A 22373-nucleotide genomic window follows, 5' to 3' on the forward strand; every position below is an offset into this window, starting at 1 on the left:
AATAGTCGTTTAGTAGCCCTGCCCAGCAGCTGACCTAGCTCAGCCGCTGAACAGGTAATACAGGTGTGACCGCGCTGTACAGATTTGACCCGCATAGGCTACACACGGTCGTCGTCGACAGAAAGCTAAACAGCCACCACAAACCTCTTCAGTATCAGCAGGGTATAACCTTTACAGATCTCTTTTGAACGGAACATCGCATTTTAACAAGAACAGAAGAGTAACGATAAGGTAAGATTTTAATTACGCCTACCAAATCATTTATGTAACATTTAATTTAGGATTTTCTAAACACGGTTGAGTTACACAGAAATCTAGCCTTCGCCGTCAGTCCTAGTTATGTCACGTGCTCGAAACAAGTGCCGTAGCCTACGGTGTTTGTCACCTTTGAACAGAACAGCATGAATGTACCCGTAACTGATCAGAGCTTATAAGCTTTAAACGACTGTAGTTGAGAGCAACATTTCCAACACGAACTATTAACTCATATTCACACAGTTTTCCCCCATCAAATAATCATAACAATACTTTAATGTATTTACAAAACTGGAAAGCAAAGTTTTTGTAGGCCATGTGAAATGTTAAAATCAACAGCAACTATAGCCTACCTATAAGCTTTGAGTAGAAAAAGGCAATAAAAATGACCTCCAGAATCTGTCTCGGTAGGCCTAAAAGTCAATCCAAGACATTATTAAAAGTAATAAGGAGGTGATAATAGTTGCTGTAACATTTAGGAATCATGCACCTTCAAATGAGTGGATTTGGCTATTACAGCCACAGCCGTTGCTGAAAGGTGTATACAATCGAGCACACAGCCATGCAATCTCCATAGACAAACATTAACAGTAGAATGGCCTTACTGAAGAGCTCAGTGACTTTCAATGTGGTACCATCATAGGATGCCACCTTTCCAACAAGTCAGTTCATCAAATTTCTGCCCTGCTAAAGCTGACCTGGTCAACTGTAAGTCCTGTTATTGAGCAGTGGAAACATCCAGGAGCAACAACTCAGCCTATAAGTGATAGGCCACACAAGCGCACAGAGCGGGACCGCTGAAGTGCGTAAAATCGCCTGTCCTCAATACTCACTACCGAGTTCCAAACAACCTCTGAAAGCAATGTCAGCAAAATACCTGTTCCTCAGGAGCTTCGTGAAATGGGTTTCCATGGCCGAGCAGCAGCACACAAGCCTAAGATCACCAATCGCAATGCCAAGTGTCTGCTGGAATGGTGTAAAGCTCATCGCTATTGGACTCTGGAGCAGTGGAAAGCGTTCTCTGGAGTGATCAATCAGGCTTCACCATCTGGCAGTCTGATGACGAATCTGGGTTAGGAGGATGCCAGGAGAACGCTACCTGCCCCAATGCATAGTGCCAATTGTAAAGTTTGGTGGAGAAGGAATAATGGTCGGGGGCTGTTTTTCATGGTTCGGGCTAGGCCCCTTAGTCACAGTGAAAGGAAATCTTAAAGCTACAGCATAAAATGACATTCTAGACGATTCTGTGCATCCAACTTTGTGGCAACAGTTTGAGGAAGGCCCTTCCCTGTTTCAGCATGACAATACCCCTGTGCACAAAGCGAGGTCAATACAGAAATGGTTTGTTGAGATCTGTGTGGAAGACCTTGACTGGCCTGCACAAAGCCCTTACTTCAACTCCATCAAACACCTTTGGGTTGAATGGTAAAGCTGACTGCGAGCCAGGCCTAATCGCCCAACATCAGTGCCCGAACTCACTAATGCTCTTGTGGCTGAATGGAAGCAAGTCCACGTAGCAATGTTCCAACATCTAGTGGAAAGCAGAAGAGTGGAGGCTGTTATAGCAGCAAAGGGGGATCAACTCCATATTAATGTCCATGACTTTGGAATGAGATGTTCGACGAGTAGGTGCCCATATACTTTTGGTCATGTAGTGTATATAAACGAATGAGGGTCATGTAGTGTATATAAACGAACGAGGGTCATGTAGTGTATATAAACTAATGAGGGTCATGTAGTGTATATAAACTAATGAGGGTCATGTAGTGTATATAAACGATGTAGTGTATATAAACTAATGAGGGTCATGTAGTGTATATAAACGAACGAGGGTCATGTAGTGTATATAAACGAACGAGGGTCATGTAGTGTATATAAACTAATGAGGGTCATGTAGTGTATATAAACTAATGAGGGTCATGTAGTGTATATAAACTAATGAGGGTCATGTAGTGTATATAAACTAATGAAGGTCATGTAGTGTATATAAACTAATGAAGGTCATGTAGTGTAGGGTCATGTAGTGTATATAAACTCATGAGGGTCATGTAGTGTATATAAACTAATGAGGGTCATGTAGTGTATATAAACTAATGAAGGTCATGTAGAGGGTCATGTAGTGTATATAAACTAACGAGGGTCATGTAGTGTATATAAACTAATGAGGGTCATGTAGTGTATATAAACTCATGAGGGTCATGTAGTGTATATAAATGAACGAGGGTCATGTAGTGTATATAAACTAACGAGGGTCATGTAGTGTATATAAACTAATGAGGGTCATGTAGTGTATATAAATGAACGAGGGTCATGTAGTGTATATAAACTAACGAGGGTCATGTAGTGTATATAAACTAACGAGGGTCATGTAGTGTATATAAACTCATGAGGGTCATGTAGTGTATATAAATGAACTAATGAGGGTCATGTAGTGTATATAAACTAACGAGGGTCACGAGGGTCATGTAGTGTATATAAACTAACGAGGGTCATGTAGTCATGTATATAAACTAACGAGGGTCATGTAGTGTATATAAACTAATGATGGGTCATGTAGTGTATATAAACTAGGGTCATGTAGTGTATATAAACTAACGAGGGTCATGTAGTGTATATAAACTAACGAGGGTCATGTAGTGTATATAAACTAACGAGGGTCATGTAGTGTATATAAACTAACGAGGGTCATGTAGTGTATATAAACTAATGAGGGTCATGAGTGGTCATGTAGTGTATATAAACTAATGAGGGTCATGTAGTGTATATAAACTAATGAGGGTCATGTAGTGTATATAAACTAATGAGGGTCATGTAGTGTATATAAACTAATGAGGGTCATGTAGTGTATATAAACTAATGAGGGTCATGTAGTGTATATAAACTAATGAGGGTCATGTAGTGTATATAAACTAATGAGGGTCATGTAGTGTATATAAACTAATGAGGGTCATGTAGTGTATATAAACGAACGAGGGTCATGTAGTGTATATAAACTAACGAGGGTCATGTAGTGTATATAAACTAATGAGGGTCATGTAGTGTATATAAACTAATGAGGGTCATGTAGTGTATATAAATGAACGAGGGTCATGTAGTGTATATAAACTAACGAGGGTCATGTAGTGTATATAAACTAACGAGGGTCATGTAGTGTATATAAACTCATGAGGGTCATGTAGTGTATATAAATGAACGAGGGTCATGTAGTGTATATAAACTAACGAGGGTCATGTAGTGTATATAAACTAACGAGGGTCATGTAGTATATATAAACTAACGAGGGTCATGTAGTGTATATAAACTAATGAGGGTCATGTAGTGTATATAAACTAACGAGGGTCATGTAGTGTATATAAACTAACGAGGGTCATGTAGTGTATATAAACTAACGAGGGTCATGTAGTGTATATAAACTAACGAGGGTCATGTAGTGTATATAAACTAACGAGGGTCATGTAGTGTATATAAACTAACGAGGGTCATGTAGTGTATATAAACTAACGAGGGTCATGTAGTGTATATAAACTAACGAGGGTCATGTAGTGTATATAAACTAACGAGGGTCATGTAGTGTATATAAACTAACGAGGGTCATGTAGTGTATATAAACTAACGAGGGTCATGTAGTGTATATAAACTCATGTAGTGTATATAAACTAACGAGGTCATGTAGTGTATATAAACTAATGAGGGTCATGTAGTGTATATAAACATGTAGTGTATATAAACTAACATGAGGGTCATGTAGTGTATATAAACTAACGAGGGTCATGTAGTCATGTAGTATAAACTAACGAGGGTCATGTAGTGTATATAAACTAACGAGGGTCATGTAGTGTATATAAACTCACGAGGGTCATGTAGTGTATATAAACTAACGAGGGTCATGTAGTGTATATAAACTAACGAGGGTCATGTAGTGTATATAAACTAACGAGGGTCATGTAGTGTATATAAACTAACGAGGGTCATGTAGTGTATATAAACTAACGAGGGTCATGTAGTGTATATAAACTAACGAGGGTCATGTAGTGTATATAAACTAACGAGGGTCATGTAGTGTATATAAACTAACGAGGGTCATGTAGTGTATATAAACTAACGAGGGTCATGTAGTGTATATAAACTAACGAGGGTCATGTAGTGTATATAAACTAACGAGGGTCATGTAGTGTATATAAACTAACGAGGGTCATGTAGTGTATATAAACTAACGAGGGTCATGTAGTGTATATAAACTAACGAGGGTCATGTAGTGTATATAAACTAACGAGGGTCATGTAGTGTATATAAACTAACGAGGGTCATGTAGTGTATATAAACTAATGAGGGTCATGTACAGGGCATTCGGAAAGTATTCAGACCCCTTTACTTTTTTCACTTTTTAAGTTAGTCTTATTCTAAAATATATATATTTTTAAATCCCTTGTCAATCTGCACACAATACTCCTTAATGACAAAGCAAAAACAGGATTACAAAAAATAACTGATATCATATTTACATAAGTATTCGGACCCTTTACTCAGTACTTTGTTGAAGCACCTTTAGCAGCGATTACAGCCTCAAGTGTTCTTGGGTATGACACTACAAGCTTGGCACACTTGTATTTGGGGAGTTTCTCCCATTCTTCTCTGCAGATCCTCTAAAGCTCTGTCAGGTTATATGGGGAGCGTCGCTGCACAGCTATTTTCCGGTCTCTCCAAAGATGTTCGATCGGGTTGAAGTCTTGGCACTAGTTCAGAGATATTCAGAGACTTGACCCGAAGCCACTCCTGCGTTGTTTTGGCTGTGTGCTAATGGTCGTTGTACAGTTGGAAGGGAACCGTTGCCCCAGTCTGAGATCCTGAGCACTCTGGAGCAGGTATTCATCAAGGTTCTCTCTGTACTTTGCTAAGTTCATATTTCCCTTGATCCTGACTAGTCTCCCAGTCCCTTCCTCTGAAAAACATCCCCATAGCATGATTCAGCATGATTCTGCTTCACCGTAGGCCAAAGATTTCAATCTTAGTTTAAATGGACAAGAGAATCTTGTTTCTGATGGTATGAATCAAATCAAATCAAATCAAATGTATTTATATAGCCCTTCGTACATCAGCTGATATCTCAAAGTGCTGTACAGAAAGAGAGAGTCTTTAGGTGTCTTTTGGCAAACTGTAAGCGGGCTGTCATGTGCCTTTTACTGAGGAGTGGCTTCAGTCTGGCCACTCTACCATAAAGGCCTAATTGGTGGAGTGCTGCATACATGGTTATATTTCTGGAAGGTTCTCCCATCCCCACAGACGAACTCTGGAGCTCTGTCAGAGTGACCATTGGGTTCTTGGTCGCCTCCCTGGCCAAGGCCCTTCTCCCCCGATTGCTCAGTTTGGCCGGGCGGCCAGTTCTAGGAAGAGTCTTGGTGGTTCCAAACTTATTCCATTTAATAATGATGAAGGCCACTGGGGACCTTCAATGCTGCAGAACATTTTTAGTACCCTTCCCCAGATCTGTGCCTCGACACACTCCTGTCTCGGAGCTCTACGGATAATTCCTTCGACCTCGTGGCTTGGTTTTTGCTCTGATATGCAGTGTCAAATGTGGGACCTTATAGACAGGTGTGTGTGCCTTCCCAAATCATGTCCAATCAATTTAATTTACCACAGGTGGACTCCAATCAAGTTGTAGAAACATCTCAAGGATGATCAATGGAAACACGATGTTCCCGAGCTTAATTTTGAGTCCCATAGCAAAGAGTGTGAATACTTATGTAAATAAGGTATATACATTTGCAAAATTTTCTAAACCTGTTTTCACTTTGTCATGGGGTATCAGTGGTGTAAAGTACTTAAGTAAAAATAAGTTAAGTCATTTCTTGGAGTATCTGTACTTCACTCTTTATATGTTTGACAACTTTTACTTTAATTCACTACGTTTCTAAATCAAATATTGCACTTTTTACTCCGTACATTTCCCCTTACACCCAAAGTACTCATTATATTTTGAATGCTTAGCAGGACAGGAACATTTTCAAAGTCACTCACTTATCAAGAGAACACGTGATCATTCATACTGCCTCTGATCTGGCGGACTCACTAAACACAATGCATCTTTTATAAATAATGTCTGAGTGTTGGAATGTGCCCCTGGCTATCCGGACATCGGACATTTTTATAACAAGGCAAATGGTGCCGTCTTCTTTGCTTAATATAAGTCATTTTAAATTATTTTTTACTTTTGATACTTAAGTATATTTAATACCATATACTTTAACTCAAGTAGTATTTTACTGTCTGACTTTCACTTTTAGTTGAGTAACTATCAAATCTACATATCTGGGGGAAAAAAAGTAATTTCAGACATGTGTTTGTGACCTACAGTAATATATCCTACTGTGAAATAGATGTCTGCCCCCCTCGGTCCAGACATGCCTGTGCCAGTACCTAAACCACGGACTCGCTACAAGCGGGCTGGAGGGAGCCCACAGATCCAGCTCTCTTCTGATCGGTGAGTGATCCTTCGTGATGTCCACTTGTTTTACCAAACACCTGATACGTTCTTGTGGATTGTTTTCTAATTCTTTGTTTTTACACTTGTCTTCAAGGGATTTGATACACGATACACCTGACACAGGAATTCATAGCAGAGGTAGGCCCTTGTGCTCATCATGATAAGTTACATATTTTACAATAATAAAGATAGGGATCAGATGAGTTTTGTTAGAACTATGACTGTACTTGTGTAATGACAGGCCATATTTGATTGGCTCAAGACAGTGTGCCAGCGAAACAGCTTACCTTTCATCATCTCACCAATTAACAATATTTTATCATGCTAAACAAGATTTATTCCGTGACATTCATTAAAGCGTTACTTAAGGTCAATGAGGTCAAGGAAGTGCATTCTATGTGATACCGAGCTTGAGTCCTAACTTCCAGTAAAGCACCCCTACAGCCAAACATAGCTGCAGTGTACTGTCACAATAGCAACACAAGAAAACTGGTTTTTACTCCTAAACACAAACGCTTGTGATTCAGTGACAGACTTCTGAAATACTTCCTGCTTTCATTTGTCACCAAACAACACAGCATATTTTACTGTTCACCATTTTATCTTGGGTTCACAGGTATTCCACCCGCAAATGATTTGCTGGCAGAAAAGGAAGACAACCCTGCCGTTATCCTAAATAAGCCTGCCATTACCAGCCCAGCGGAGCAGAATCCAAGCCAGTGTAACTTCCTTCTCTTCAGATCTGATTCTGGAGTGACTCCATCTTACCCAGTACTGGACAGTAATGGACTCTGTCCATCTGTCTGGTTGTCCTTCTCTCCACACAGTCCGGCTGTGGATACTGACCCCTACGTCAGTCCGGCTGTGGATACTGACCCCTACATCAGTCCGGCTGTGGATACTGACCCCTACGTCAGTCCGGCTGTGGATACTGACCCCTACATCAGGCCGGCTGTGGATACTGACCCCTACATCAGGCCGGCTGTGGATACTGACCCCTACATCAGTCCGGCTGTGGATACTGACCCCTACATCAGGCCGGCTGTGGATACTGACCCCTACATCAGTCCGGCTGTGGATACTGACCCCTACATCAGGCCGGCTGTGGATACTGACCCCTACGTCAGGCCGGCTGTGGATACTGACCCCTACATCAGTCCGGCTGTGGATACTGACCCCTACATCAGTCCGGCTGCGGATACTGACCCCTACGTCAGTCCGGCTGCGGATACTGACCCCTACGTCAGTCCGGCTGCGGATACTGACCCCTACGTCAGTCCGGCTGTGGATACTGACCCCTACATCAGTCCGGCTGCGGATACTGACCCCTACATCAGTCCGGCTGTGGATACTGACCCCTACGTCAGTCCGGCTGCGGATACTGACCCCTACATCAGTCCGGCTGCGGATACTGACCCCTACGTCAGTCCGGCTGCGGATACTGACCCCTACGTCAGTCCGGCTGCGGATACTGACCCCTACGTCAGTCCGGCTGTGGATACTGACCCCTACGTCAGTCCGGCTGCGGATACTGACACCTACATCAGTCCGGCTGTGGATACTGACCCCTACATCACTAACGTAGCTGACTGGGAAAAATGCCCTGGATCTGGATCTGAATCCGAATCTGATGCCGTTACTGAAGAAATAAAGAACCCATCCCACATGAACAAGTGAGTATCAAATAAGAGGTGCAAAAGAATAGGCCACAAAACAGTATAGGCCATGGCTAAAGGCAGGGAATAAAATGTATATCAATGTGTGTAACTACATGTAACAAGCTACAGGTCACACGAAACAAATTGGTGGTAGAAATGTTGAATGGCTTTGTCATTCTTCTATACCTCTTCCAGTGTGGCATCAGGGCATGTTTGTATTGGTGTTGTCCCCAGCGGGAAACCTGTGGAAAAGGAGTCTATGCAGACCAGACCTCTCAAACAGAAGATCCCACGGTACGTCACAGCACTCCGTCACAGCAGACAGACAGGAAGTTAACAGATGGCCTTCATGGGGAATTCAATTAGAGTAAAATGATACCTAATCAACTGAGATTTTAACATAGCCACTTACCAATATTGATACAATTTCAATGGGTTTTCAATATTATTACATGGTTTTAAGGGTGTGATAGAATTTAAAACCAATTGAAGTGGTCATTTCGGGTGTGGCTCACTTGGCAGAGCGTGGCAGTTGCAACGTGTCATGGAAATTTCCTCTATTTACCTAATCATGAGAGCAAACCACACACAAGTCAGAGTTAGTTATCAAAGTCCATCTTTAATTATATGAGCTCTATCACAACCCTGTGACTCTCAGAACAATTCAGTGTCTATCAGTGAATTCTCTGAGTCCCTTCCACATTGCAGCTGAGATCCTTTAATAGCAAAGAACACACATAGTCAGACAGCATAGACACAATACATCGTTCAGCTTTGTCTCCTAAACTATGCTCTCTTCTCAAACCCAGAACCATAAACACATCCTCCATATCAACAGGCATATATCAAATCCATCCTATCTTGACAAGATCACAGAGACACACTGACTGGCACACAGACATTGTGGAGCCAAGAGATACACGCTTGACCTCTCCCCTCTCTCCGGCCCAAGCAACTTAGTCTTGACATAGAACAGATGACTGCAAACCCCGCCACAGTATTATACAATAACATTCTGATGAGAAGTAACTTACAAAACATATGATGAATATAAAACATCTTACAAACTAATTCTGATTATTCCCCAACAAACGGCAGGGTTGTGTGTTTGATTCCCACAGTGGGACCAGTATGTGAATGTAATGCTCACACTTACTGTAAGTCTCTCTGGATAAGAGCGTCTGCTAAATGACTGTAATGTAAATGTAAAAATGTGTTGCCGGATCAAACATGAAACGGTCGCTATTTGATTTTGAGCGTGATATACTTGTTTGTCTAATCACCTGTGAACTCTACAAGCCCCTTTGTTTACCTATTCAGATCACTGTATTACACATGCCTATACTTCCTACTTCCTCCCCAATACGATTGTTTTCACCTGTGTAGCAGTGCTCCGTGCAAGACATGTTATGCAATAGGTGTCTTGTAATTTACCCATGAGACACTGTACAAGCAGTGGGTCTGTATTAAATGTATAGCATATTTGTTCAAGATAGCTGCCAGTTAATTAAATATTTGTCATGTTTCTTTGAGATAACTTCTTCTCTCTTTGTCCACAGTGCGGCCACCATCCGTGTCAGCAGGAGAAAACAGGTAGCAGTGAGCGCTGGTGCTACCCAGGCAGCAGAGTCCTCTCGTAGGGAGAATGTGGTGTCCCGATCCAGCTGGCTGGATGTATGGAAGGGCCGCAGGTAATGTGGGCCACTGTGGGATATATGTACTGTTGCTATTCAACAACATCTTACTGAAATCACATTCTCTGATATGACATTTCAGATTATTTTCCAAATGTCATTGCCTAATTTCTATGTATTTGAAAATTGAGATACTTTTGGTTCCTGAAGGCACAATGTTCTGTGGGCCACCCTGGATGGACCGTTGGTATCATTTTGGAAGAAACGCACAGTGAGTGAACCACTAGCATGGTCTAAATGACCCTTTCTTTTGACTATAACTAAGGCATAACGTTGTTATATCATTATTGTCTCTCCCAGGCTATGCCAGTATCTTACACTATCCCCTCTTTTTCTGGGCCGCAGGACAAGTTCACAGACCTAGTGTTCCATGTGTCAAGCATCACCAACGTCTGCAAGCAGGACAAAGGACGCTTCTCCCTTTACTTCTGCAAGAAGCACTTTGAGTTCATGGCGCACAACAAAGGTGAGCTGCTGATGGATTTGAACTCCTCTTTCTGGTTCCTACTGTATTTGTGCTTTGCCCTGTGCCTGAGCATCTCTCCACCCCTCTCCCCGGTCCCAGCGGTGCAGGAGGGCTGGGTGACGTCCCTCCTGGCCTCTCGTGGATGGGACCCCCCAGCCCCTCCGGAGCAGCATGGAGCCCTGACCATGAAGGACCCTCGCAGCAACAGAGTGTACGCGGCCATCTGTGGACACAACCTATGGATCTACAACAACAAAGAGGTGAGGAAGGGAACAGGGCTCTGCTGAGCTCCATCATTATATGATAGTTATTGTTATGACAGTTCGGGAGGACATCTTGACTGTATTTTGTGTCATTCAGTTCATGTTATTTGTGCCGTGCAGGATTTCCAGTTGGGGGTTGGGCTGACCTATGTGTCCATGAACGTGGCGTCAGTGAAGCAGACTGGCCGTCATAACTTCAGCCTCATCACACCGTACAAAACCTTCAAGTGAGTGTCCGTCTCTTTCTCTCTCACTGTCTCTGTCTGATCAGCCCCAGCCCACAGTGCTGCTCTCAACCAGCAGAGGACAGTGTAGTTCATCTGTATTTTGTTAGGATCCCTTCCTAACTTGTGTTATTACACAATTGCTCTTCTATCAGATTATCCCAGTATCTGGCCCGTGTATGTGAGCGCCTTGCTTTACTACTGAGAAACACAGTCTTTGTATTTCTAGTTTCTCCACAGACTCATCGAGGGAGCTGGCGGTGTGGCTGGGGAGTCTGAACCAGGTGATCCTCAGTGCCCTGTCATGCAGCGAGGTGGCCCACCGACTCTGGGCCAGCCCATGGAACAAAGTGTGTGCCGACTGTGGCAGTGCCAACCCCGAGTGGGCCTCAGTTAACCTGCTGGTGGTCGTCTGTGAGGCCTGTGCAGGTGAGCTGGGACTGTGGTGATACTCAGGATGTGTACACACTGCTCTATATGACCTATGTCCCTTTTGTTTCTCTAAGGTCAGCATCGCTCTTTGGGCATCCATGTCTCCAAAGTGAGAAGCCTGAAGTTGGACAGTAAAGTGTGGACTGAACCTTTGATTCTGGTACCTTCCCTGTAACAGTGCTGCAGAAACTATTTAGACCCCTTGAGTTTTCCACATTTTGTTATGTTGCAGCCTTATTCTTTATATATCTACACACAATACCCCATAATGACAAAGCAAAAACGTTTGTTTTTTAACATTTTTGCAAGTATCACATTTACATAAGAATTCAGACCTTTTACTCAGTACTTTGTTGAAGCACCTTTGGCAGCAATTACAGCCTCGTCTTCCAGAGATGTTTGATTGGGTTTAAGTCCGGGCTCTGGCTGGGCCACTCAAGGGCATTCAGAGACTTGTCCCAAAGCCACTTCTGTGTTGTCTTGGCTGTGTGCTTAGGGTCGTTGTCCTGCTGGAAGGTGAACCTTCGCCCCAGTTTGAGGTCCTGAGCGCTCTGGAGCAGGTTTTCACCAAGGATCTCTCTGTACTTTGCTCCGTTCATCTTTCCCTTGATCCTGACTAGTGTCCCAGTTCCTGCCGTTGAAAAACATCCCCACAGCATGATGCTGCCACCACCATGCTTCACCGTAGGGAGGGTGCCAGGTTTCCTCCAGACGTCACGCATTCAGGGCAAAGACTTCAATCTTGGTTTCATCAGACCAGAGAATCTTATTTTTCATGGTCTGAGAGTCAATTAGGTGCCTTTTGGTAAACTCCAAGCGGGCTGTCATGTGCCTTTTACTGAGGAATGGCTTTCGTCTGGCCACTCTACCATTAAGGCCTGATTGGTGGAGTGCTGCAGAGATGGTCCTACTGGAGGTTTCTCCTATCTCCACAAATTAACTCTGGAGCTCTGTCAGTGACCATCGGGTTCTTGGTCACTTGCCTGACCAAGACCCTTCTCCCCCAGTTGCTCAGTTTGGGCAGGCTGCCAGATCTAGGAAGAGTCTTGGTGGTACCAAACTTCTTCCATTTAATAATGATTGAGGCCACTGTGTTATTGGGGTCCTTCAATGCTGCATACATTTGTTGGTACCTTTCCCTAGATATGTGCCTCGACACAATCCTGTCTCGGAGCTCTACGGACAATTTTTTCGACTTCATGCCTTGGTTTTTGCTCTGACATGCACTGTCAACTGTATGACCTTATAAAGACAGGTGTGTGCCTTTCCAAATCATGTCAAATCAGTTGAATTTACCACAGGTGGACAGGCACCTGACCTCAATTTCAAGTCTCATAGCAAAAGGTCTGAATACTTATGTAAATAATATAAATCTATTTGGAATTTTATTAACTTTTCAACAATTTATTATTATGATTTTTTTGCTTTGTCATTATGGGGTATTGTGTATAATGAGTGTGTGTAATGAGGGGAAAACATATTTAATCAATTTTAGAATAAGGCTGTAACATAACAAAATGTTGTAAAAGGGAACGTGTCTGAATACTTGTATGTATAACCAAATACAGAAGTAATGTGAAAATAGGCACTGCTAATAACTGTGTTCTCTTTCCTCCATAGCTATTTGTCTATTATGGGAACAAAGCAGCCAATGATGTATGGGGTCACAATGTGCCGGGTGCAGAGCAGATCCTGCCAGACTCCTCTGTGGATCAGAGGGGGGACTTCATCAGGGCCAAGTACACCAAGGGCCGATACAGATTCACCCATCCTCTAGCCTCCAGCCAACGACTGCTCAACCAGGTCAGCCAACGCCCCAGCCCTAACCACAGCCCCAACCCCAGTCCTAACCACAGCCCCAACTCCAGTCCTAACCACAGCCCCAACCCCAGTCCTAACCACAGCCCCAACCCCAGTCCTAACCACAGCCCCAACCCCACTCCCAACCCCAGGTCTCAGTCCCAGCCCCAACCCCAGGTCTCAGCCCCACTCCCAGTCTCAGCCCCTGCCCCAGCCCCACTCCCAGTCTCAGCCCCAACCCCAACCCCAGGTCTCAGCCCCAACCCCAACCCCAGTCTCAGCCCCAACCCCAGGTCTGTCCCAGCCCCAGTCTCAGTCTCAGCTCCAACCTCAGCCCCAACCCCAGGTCTCAGCTCCAACCTCAGCCCCTGCCCCAACCACAGCCCCAACCTCAGCCCCAACCCCAGGTCTCATCCCCTGCCCCAGCCTCAGCCCCAAACCAGTCTCAGCCCCAACCCAAATCCCAGCCCCAACCCCAGCCCCAGCCCCAACCCCCGCCCAAATCCCAGCCCCAAACCCAGCCTCAGCCCCAACCCCAGTCTCAGCCCCAAACCCAGCCTCAGCCCAAATCCCAGCCCCAAACCCAGCCTCAGCCCCAACCCCGGTTTCAGCCCCAAACCCAGCCTCAGCCCAAATTCCAGCCCCAAACCCAGCCTCAGACCAAATCCCAGCCCCAACCCCGGTTTCAGCCCCAAACCCAGCCTCAGCCCAAATCCCAGCCCCAACCCCAGCTTCAGCCCCTTTCTCAGACTATACTGCTGCTCTCAACCAGCAGAGGACAGTGTAGTTCATCTGGTTTTTGTTCAGATGCCTTCCTAACTTGTGTTATTACATGTATGCATCCTATTCTGATTCCTATCAATCCTCAAAGATAGGAAAATACACATAAACCTCCCAGAGTCTGTACAGGACAGACTGTGCTGAATGATATGTTATTGGTTGTTATGACATCCTCCAGAGGCTGTGTGAGGTGGTGTGTGGCCCTAATGTCCCAGAGACCATGTCATTGCTGTGCTCAGGGGCCCGGGTCCTGTGCCACTCAGGGGACTCTCAGTGCCCCACGCCCATCTCCCTGGCAGAGCGGGCTGGACAGGCCATGCAGACGGAGCTGCTTAGACACAACGAATATACAGGTACTAATATCAGGGGTCCTCTAAGATCCACAGATACTGACTTCAGAGGTCCAGGCTCTAAGATCCAAAATATCTGATCTGATTGGTCGGAATTTGTGAAAAAATATCTGAATTTGTCTGACTGTGTAATTGCAGCCTAAGATCCACAGCACTGCTGTTGTTTTTTTGTCTTTGCTTAGTCTCAACGTGTCACTTTCATGATATCAGTCAGTACTTCAAAATGTCTGTCTTGTTCATCATGCTTTCAAATATGTTTGTTTTTCTCTTTTACAGATGCCCCTGCCTATGTTCATCAGGTCACAGGGCCTCTGCTGGGCACCTCTGACCCTCCTTCTGCTGCAGGTACCCATATACTATGGGCATATCACAATAGCCTAAAAGCCTATCGTTTGATATAAAAGGCGACTTCTTAAAGGGTGCAAAAACTGTGTGTGCAGGAGAGGAGGAGCTCCATGGGAAGTTGGAGGAGGACCGCTTCCTGTTCTCCCAGGAGAACGACTCTGCAGCCTGTGATGTTCTGGACCTGAGGGAGGTCATCTCCATTTTCCACAGCTCCAACGGGTACTGCAACCTTATGACGTGAACATCGTGGGAGACATTTCATATCCATTTTTAAGATTTTATATGTTTTAATACGGTTTATAAGATATATAAGGGGGATTTGTTGATTTCCTCCTCCCCCACAGATCGACTCATGAGTTTGAAATGGTGACTCTGACGGACGAGTTGGTGTGCAATGCCGACACTGAAGAGGGTCTACTGAATCACCTGCTTCATATTCTCAGGGTAATACAATAACAGCTGTGTGTTTATCAATCTGGGAGTATTAAGGACTGTAGGTACAGTGTTCCATACGCTGGATGATAATAGAGACCTTTGTGTCAACTTTCCTGAGCAGAGAGTAGGCCTACAGATAACACGGATAGATATAATAATGTGTGTTAAAACGAACCATATGTTCTCCCCCTACCAGGTGGTGTTGCCCGAGCCCATAGATGAGGAGGAGCTGGACGGGGTGTTTGCTGTGTCCCGGGTGTCTCTGAGGGAGGGAGGAGGCCTGCAGCACACTGAGGTCTGGGCAGTGCTCCGTGGAGGTCAGGTCCTCGTCTATCCTACTGACCAGCAGCGCCACAGAGAGAGGCTAACACTCAACCCTGAGACTCAATACAGTGAGTCACACCTCATTGTCTGCATGTTTACACAACATGATTTTTCTCTACATGCCTTGTGTAGAGGAGCATAAGTATCATGATAAGGTAATATGGACGGTGTTCTTTTCTGCCCACAGAGATAGATTCCTCTGAGAACACCATAGAGCTGGTCACTGGAGAGAGGTCAGCACCACAGGAACACTTTGTTATAACAAGTTGCAATCCATTGTACTTGATGTCATAGCAATGGTTCCCAAACGTATTTCAGCATCTGTCAATCAAAGGATGGTCTCCAATGCATCTATCTCTTCTTCCTGCTAGAACCATGTCCATGCAGTTTGAACGAGACCACAGCTGTCAGTCCTGGCACAGCCTACTGAAACGAGCAGTGACCACAAAGAGGAAGCAGCGCCCATCACTGTACGAGCTGCCACCCAATGCCATTGGCAATGTGCCCCCTGCCATTGAGAGGTGTATCTCACACATCACACAATATGGTGAGTGTCGGCTACAAGCCATTTGAGACTGGAACAAGTATTGTAGTGATCTGGATAACCAGTTTCCGGCAGGAACATGAATTCTCACAACTGGTTAATCTGCTCTGCTCCTCTTCTGTCTCCCTCCCAGGCCTGAAGGTGGATGGGCTGTACCGGCGCTGTGGCTTGGCCACTAAGGTCAGCAGTCTGGTAGAAGCCCTCAGCAGATCACCTAAAACTGCCCCTCTGGAGAAAGATGAACAGGGTCTCCTGGACGCTGCAGGGGCCCTGAAGCAGTATGTCCGCCAGCAGGTGGTGCTCATCCCTCAGACACAAAGGGAACTGTGGGTCAAGGCTGCAGGTACTGTCCTTTGCATCTTAAACAACCCCAGAGAGAATGTATTTCCTTGATTCCTCGTGTCCTCTCTTCTCGCCCTCTTCTCAAAACCCATTGGATGAGGTCAGAATTCCCTCCCCTCTGACCTTCTCATTCATATTTTGTATGTTGTATAATATTTATATTCTTCAATTTTTTATTTTTTATTTTTTACAAACATATATATATATATATATATACAGTTGAAGTCAGATGTTTACATACACCTTAGCCAAATACATTTAAACTCAGCTTTTTACAATTCCTAACATTCAAACCTAGTACGAATTCCCTGTCTTAAGGTCAGTTAGGATCACCACTTTATTTTAAGAATGTGAAATGTCAGAATAATAGTAGAGAGAATTATTTATTTCAGCTTTCATTTCTTTCATCACATTCCCAGTTGGTCAGAAGTTTACATACTCAATTAGTATTTGGTAGAATTGCCTTTTACATTGTTTAGCTTGGGTCAAACGCTTCAGGTCGCCTTCAACAAGCTTCCCACAATACGTTGGGTGAAATTTGGCCCATTCCTCCTGACAGAGCTGGTGTAACTGAGTCAGGTTTGTAGGCCTCCATGCTCACACACGCTTTTTCAGTTCTGCCCACCAATCTTAGATAGGATTGAGGGCAGGGCTTTGTGATGGCCACTCCAATACCTTGACTTTGTTGTCCTTAAGCCATTTTGCCACAACTTTGGAAGTATGCTTGGGGTAATTGTCCATTTGGAAGATCCATTTGTGACCAAGCTTTAACTTCCTGACAGATGTCTTGAGATGTTGCTTCAATATATCCACATAATTTTCCTCCCTCGTGATGCCATCTATTTTGTGAAGTGCACCAGTCCCTCCTGCAGCAAAGCACCCCCACAACATGATTCTGCCACCCCCATGCTTCACAGTTGGGATGGTGTTCTTCGGCTTGCAAGCCTCCCCCTTTTTCCTCTAAACACAACGATGGTCATTATGGCCAAACAGTTCTATTTTTGTTTCATCAGACCAGAGGACATTTCTCCAAAAAGTACAATCTTTGTCCCCATGTGCAATTGCAAACCATAGTCTGTCTTTTTTATGGCGGTTTTGGAGCAGTGGCTTCTTTCTTGCTGAGCGGCCTTTCAGGATATGTCGATGTAGGACTCATTTTACTGTGGATATAGATACTTTTGTACCTGTTTCCTCCAGCGTCTTCACAAGGTCCTTTGCTGCTGTTCTGGGATTGATTTGCACTTTTCGCACCAAAGTACGTTCATCTCTAGGAGACAGAACACGTCTTCTTCCTGAGAGGTATGATGGCTGCGTGGTCCCATGGTGTTTATACTTGCGTACTATTGTTTGTACAGATGAATGTGGAAATTGCTCCCAAGGATGAACCAGACTTGTGTAGGTCTACAATTTGTTTTCTGAGGTCTTGGCTGATTTCTTTTGATTCCCCCATGATGTCAAGCAAAGAGGCACTGAGTTTGAAGGTAGGCCTTGAAATACATACACAGGTACACCTCCAATTGACTCAAATGATGTCAATTAGCCTATCAGAAGCTTCTAAAGTCATGACATCATTTTCTGGAATTTTCCAAGCTGTTTAAAGGCAGTCAACTTAGTGTATGTAAACTTCTGACCCACTGGAATTGTGATACCGTGAATTATAAGTGAAATAATCTGTCTGTAAACAATTGTTGGAAAAATGACTTGTGTCATGCACAAAGTTGATGTCCTAACCGACTTGCCAAAACTATAGTTTATTAACACGAAATTTGTGGAGTGGTTGAAAAACGAGTTTTAATGACTCCAACCTAAGTGTATGTAAACTTCCGACTTCAACTGTACATCTGAACAACTTACAGACGTACACAAACAATGACTACATCTCACCTGCCCAGACCCACATGTTCACACCCCCATCCCTAGTGCCTTCATTATTGTTTGCCACCAGTGGAGGAAAGGGAGGACCGTCCTCCTCCAGTGAATTTCATAATAATAAAAATAGTGAAACATTTAAAAAGTTATCCTTTTTAGATACAACTATACTAAATATTTTCAAGTCATCAAATAATTTATTAAAACACACTTTTGCAATGATGGTCTACAGTAGCCTCAACAGCACTCTGTAGGTTAGCACCATGGTGTAGCCGGAGGACAGCTAGCTTCTGTTCTCCTCTGGGTACATTAACCCATACTATTTCAATAATAAATCAATAGATTTTTCCATTCTGTTAATGATGGAGGATTAATTAATTTCCATGTTTTTAGTATACATGTTTTCAAGATGAGTGATGAGAAGAGAATTGTCCAGCCCGTTGGGTATCTCACCACACCCCCATTTGACATGTCTTGAAATATGCAGACAGACGGATTAAATGTATGTTTACATTGTAATATTTCTGACAGACAACTTTCTAGCTCCGCCCATAATTCTTTGACTTTATAGCATTTCCAGAAAGCATGGATTATTGAGTCATTGTTAGTTTTACACTTAAGACATGACTCTGCCGTTGTGCTGTAGAATTTGTGAATTTTGTCTCTTCTAAAAATAGAGACCTTATCATTAAATGGGTTTTGAAAAAATGGCGAGGAGAGAAGGATGCAAGAATGGAAGTCAGTGTCAACATTGCAGCCGAATTTAAAGGCGAGTCGAGAATGACTGTTCTACAAATCAACTTGCGTCACAAATAATTACTCAATGTTATTTGTATATCAGTCAGTTGGTCACAATTTACCCATGATACATCTCGGCTTTGATGCTCACGAACACAACCAATGGCACAGTTTAGGGTCACTATGGACCAGTGGAGGCTGCTGAGGGGAGGACGGCTCATAATAATGGGTGGAACGGCTCAATTGAAATGGCATCCATTGAAACCGTGTGTTTGATGTATTTGTTACCATTCCACTCATTTCCGCTCCAGCCATTACCACGATACCGTCCTCCCAATTAAGGTGCAACCAACCTCCTGTGGTATGGGCATATTTCGTATATGAAACTCAGTCAGGCTTTCAACTTACTGTTGAGATATTTAAAAATGTTCTACTGCATTGGAAGTTTCTCTTCTTATGTCAGTCACTGACAGCTATTCATAACCTGTCAGAAATGTCCAGTTGATCAACTATCCCATGTCAGCTAACATAGTTTAGGTTATTGAACTAGCTTTCTAAGCCTTGTTGTTATTGTGTCCAGAAAGCCTTTTAGTTATCGTGTCCAGAAAGCCTTTTAGTTATCGTGTCCAGAAAGCCTTTTAGTTATCATGTCCAGAAAGCCTTGTAGTTATCGTGTCCAGAAAGCCTTGTAGTTATCATGTCCAGAAAGCCTTGTAGTTATCATGTCCAGAAAGCATTGTAGTTATCGTGGCCAGAAAGCCTTGTAGTTATCGTGTCCGGAAAGCCTTGTAGTTATCATGTCCAGATTACATGCCAAGTTTTTTAAAATTACATTTTGAGGTAATGTTTGAGTCACTCAGACGTATGAACACGCAACATAAGACATGGCAAAACGTGTCGAATTTCAGGAAATTAGCTTCTAAACTGAACTATTTTCTCTCCGCTAACAAGAGGGGTGTGAACAGTTTGGGGTCACGAGGTAGGGGTTTGTTACTATGTCGATTTTACAATATCTATCCAGATCTTTGCCACCTAGGAAATTTGTGTGACCGGATCTTCTCAAATAGTATTGTAGCGCTGATCTAGATTAACAAGTTTTTCAATACAAGCTGTACTTTGAGTAATGGGGTTCTCATTCATTGCCTGTGTCACCATAGCCCACACAGAAGAGAACCTTAGACTGGCCACCTACCGCAGACTCCTGAAGAAGCTGCCCCCTGACAACAGAATCACACTCAACGCCCTGTGTGGACACTTCTACATGTAAGAACAACACATGATCAATGATTGTAAGATTTTAACAGGGCAACAAAATGATCCTGCATGACTAATGCTCATCGTTGCCAACCTCTTTCTAGAGTTCAGCTGTACAGTGTAGAGAACCGTATGACAGCTCAGAACCTGGCGCTGGTGTTTGTCCCAACACTGTTCCAGGAGCTGGCCATGAACACAAACATGGTGCGCCTCACCAGAGAACTCATCATACACCACACACTCATCTTCCTGGTAAGACACTAAACGTCATCTCTTCTGTTGGGTCATGGAACATATGAAGCAGTGGACAGTGTATGAGACTAACCTTTTATGCCTAACACCATGTATTGTATTCTACAGGGTAAAGAACAAGAGTCTGACATGGAGAGTGAAGAACTCATAACAAAATTATAGAAAAACACATGTATATATTTGGCTTTGGCTGTCAAAGAAAGCTTCTATGGGAAAGATATATTTGGTTACATAGTGCCCCTAGTTACATAGTGTAGTTTTCACAACCTCTTTGAACTACACATTTAGGCCATGGACTGGATTAAATGTATTTTTTCTGCTATATTCATTTGGGGATTATATTCATTTGGGGATTATTGTAATTTAGGTGATGGTAAAATAATAACAAACCAAGCTCAAATGGTATGTTAGTGCCTTCAGAAAGTTTTCACACCTTTTGGACTTTTTCCACATTTAGTTGTTGCAGCCAGAATTTAAAATGGATTGAATTGAGATTTGTTGTCCTTTGACATTTAAAAAAAAAATGTGTAAAACATTTAATGCTGAAATGTCTTGAGTCAATAAGTATTCATCCCCTCAGTTATGGCAAGCCTAAATATACTGACCAAAAATATAAACGCAACATGCAACGATTTCAAAGTAAATCAGTCAATTGAAATGAATTCATTAGGCCCTGATCTATGGATTTCACATGCCTGGGAATACAGACATGCATCTGTTGATCAGATACCTTAAAATAAAGGTAGAGGAGTGGATCAGAAAACCAGTCAGTATCTAGTGACCACCATTTGCCTCATGTAGCGCAACACATCTCCTTTGCATAGAGTTGATCAGGCTGTTGATTGTGCCCTGTGGAATGTTGTCCCACTCCTCTTCAATGGTTGTGCAAAGTTGCTGGATAATGAAAAAAGGCTGTCGTACACGTCGAACCAGAGCATCCAAAACATTCTCAATGTGTGACATGTCTGGTGAGTATGTAGGCCATGGTAGAACTGGGACATTTTCAGCTTCCAGGAATTGTGTACAGATCCTTGTGACATGGTGCCTGCATTATTATGCTGATAACAAGCTGAGTTTTACAGAGAATGCAGACTGTATTTTTTTTTTAAGCAAGCCAACACCTGTTCTTAATCAGGAAATTAAAGGGATTTGGGGTCAGCCAGGATGTTCTGGAGAGGGTGTACAGCAGCTTTGTGGAGAGCATCCTCACGTTCAATATGACAGTTTGGTAATCTGAGTATGTGGAGTAAAAGCAAACTGACCAGAATAGTACGCAGTCAGCAAAGTCATTGGTCGACCACAGGCACACTTGAGCATTATATTCCACAAGGCAACCAAACAGAAGACACTGGCTGTCGTTGGCGACCCCTCCCACCCTCTACACCCTCAGGTGGCGACCGCTCCCACCCTCTACACCCTCAGGTGGTGACCCCTCCCACCCTCTACACCCTCAGGTGGCGACCCCTCCCACCCTCTACACCCTCAGGTGGTGACCCCTCCCACCCTCTACACCCTCAGGTGGCGACCCCGCCCCCCTCTACACCCTCAGGTGGCGACCCCTCCCACCCTCAGTTCAAGAGGCTTCCCTCTGGCCGGCTCTTCAGAATGCCCATGGCCAAGAAGAACATGTTCAAACATGCAAACTTCCTCGTGCTGTTGGACTACTAAATATAAAATTAAAGGTATCGGAATATGTACTTATCTATAAGTACAGTGGTCATTTGAGTGAATGTATTAATGTCCTCAATGTTGTTAGTGTTTGCAACATGATGGACTGACTGGTTTAAATGTGTATGATGTGAGAATGTATGTGATTATTTTAATGGAAGGTGATGCCAAATAAAAATGTCAGTTTTATTCTATT

At 43.5% G+C, this 22373-nt stretch overlaps 1 protein-coding gene across 3 annotated transcripts; it reads left to right on the forward strand.

The window, feature by feature from the left end:
* The first annotated feature begins 62 nt into the window (after positions 1–62).
* Positions 63–21037, forward strand: LOC124006650 (arf-GAP with Rho-GAP domain, ANK repeat and PH domain-containing protein 1-like). Of its 3 annotated transcripts, none has more exons than XM_046316696.1 (24): positions 63–231; positions 6610–6736; positions 6834–6877; positions 7356–8412; positions 8593–8691; positions 9957–10088; positions 10242–10302; positions 10437–10557; positions 10657–10817; positions 10941–11047; positions 11274–11473; positions 11551–11636; positions 13097–13279; positions 14235–14409; positions 14683–14751; positions 14847–14970; positions 15096–15195; positions 15383–15578; positions 15698–15743; positions 15882–16057; positions 16188–16397; positions 20161–20266; positions 20362–20509; positions 20618–21037. In XM_046316696.1, the coding sequence occupies exons 2-24, from the start codon at positions 6633–6635 to the stop codon at positions 20669–20671; spliced, it is 3759 nt and encodes a 1252-aa protein (XP_046172652.1). In that variant the 5' UTR covers positions 63–231; positions 6610–6632; the 3' UTR covers positions 20672–21037. The 3 variants fall into 3 exon arrangements, with proteins under 3 accessions (XP_046172652.1, XP_046172654.1, XP_046172653.1); XM_046316698.1 differs by having other exon boundaries at positions 8632–8691; XM_046316697.1 differs by having other exon boundaries at positions 6633–6736.
* The last annotated feature ends 1336 nt before the right edge of the window (positions 21038–22373 follow it).

This window comes from Oncorhynchus gorbuscha, linkage group LG20 (genome assembly GCF_021184085.1).
Source record: "Oncorhynchus gorbuscha isolate QuinsamMale2020 ecotype Even-year linkage group LG20, OgorEven_v1.0, whole genome shotgun sequence".
Classification (NCBI taxonomy): Eukaryota; Metazoa; Chordata; class Actinopteri; order Salmoniformes; family Salmonidae; genus Oncorhynchus; species Oncorhynchus gorbuscha.

Bases quoted from the DNA above. Each gene is read 5' to 3' on its own strand.
- LOC124006650 (XM_046316696.1), top strand. From the start codon at position 6,633: ATGTCTGCCCCCCTCGGTCCAGACATGCCTGTGCCAGTACCTAAACCA. The intron at 10,558-10,656 runs GTGAGCTGCTGA...CCCCGGTCCCAG, and splicing joins GTTCATGGCGCACAACAAAG to CGGTGCAGGAGGGCTGGGTG. The intron at 16,398-20,160 runs GTACTGTCCTTT...GTGTCACCATAG, and splicing joins ACTGTGGGTCAAGGCTGCAG to CCCACACAGAAGAGAACCTT.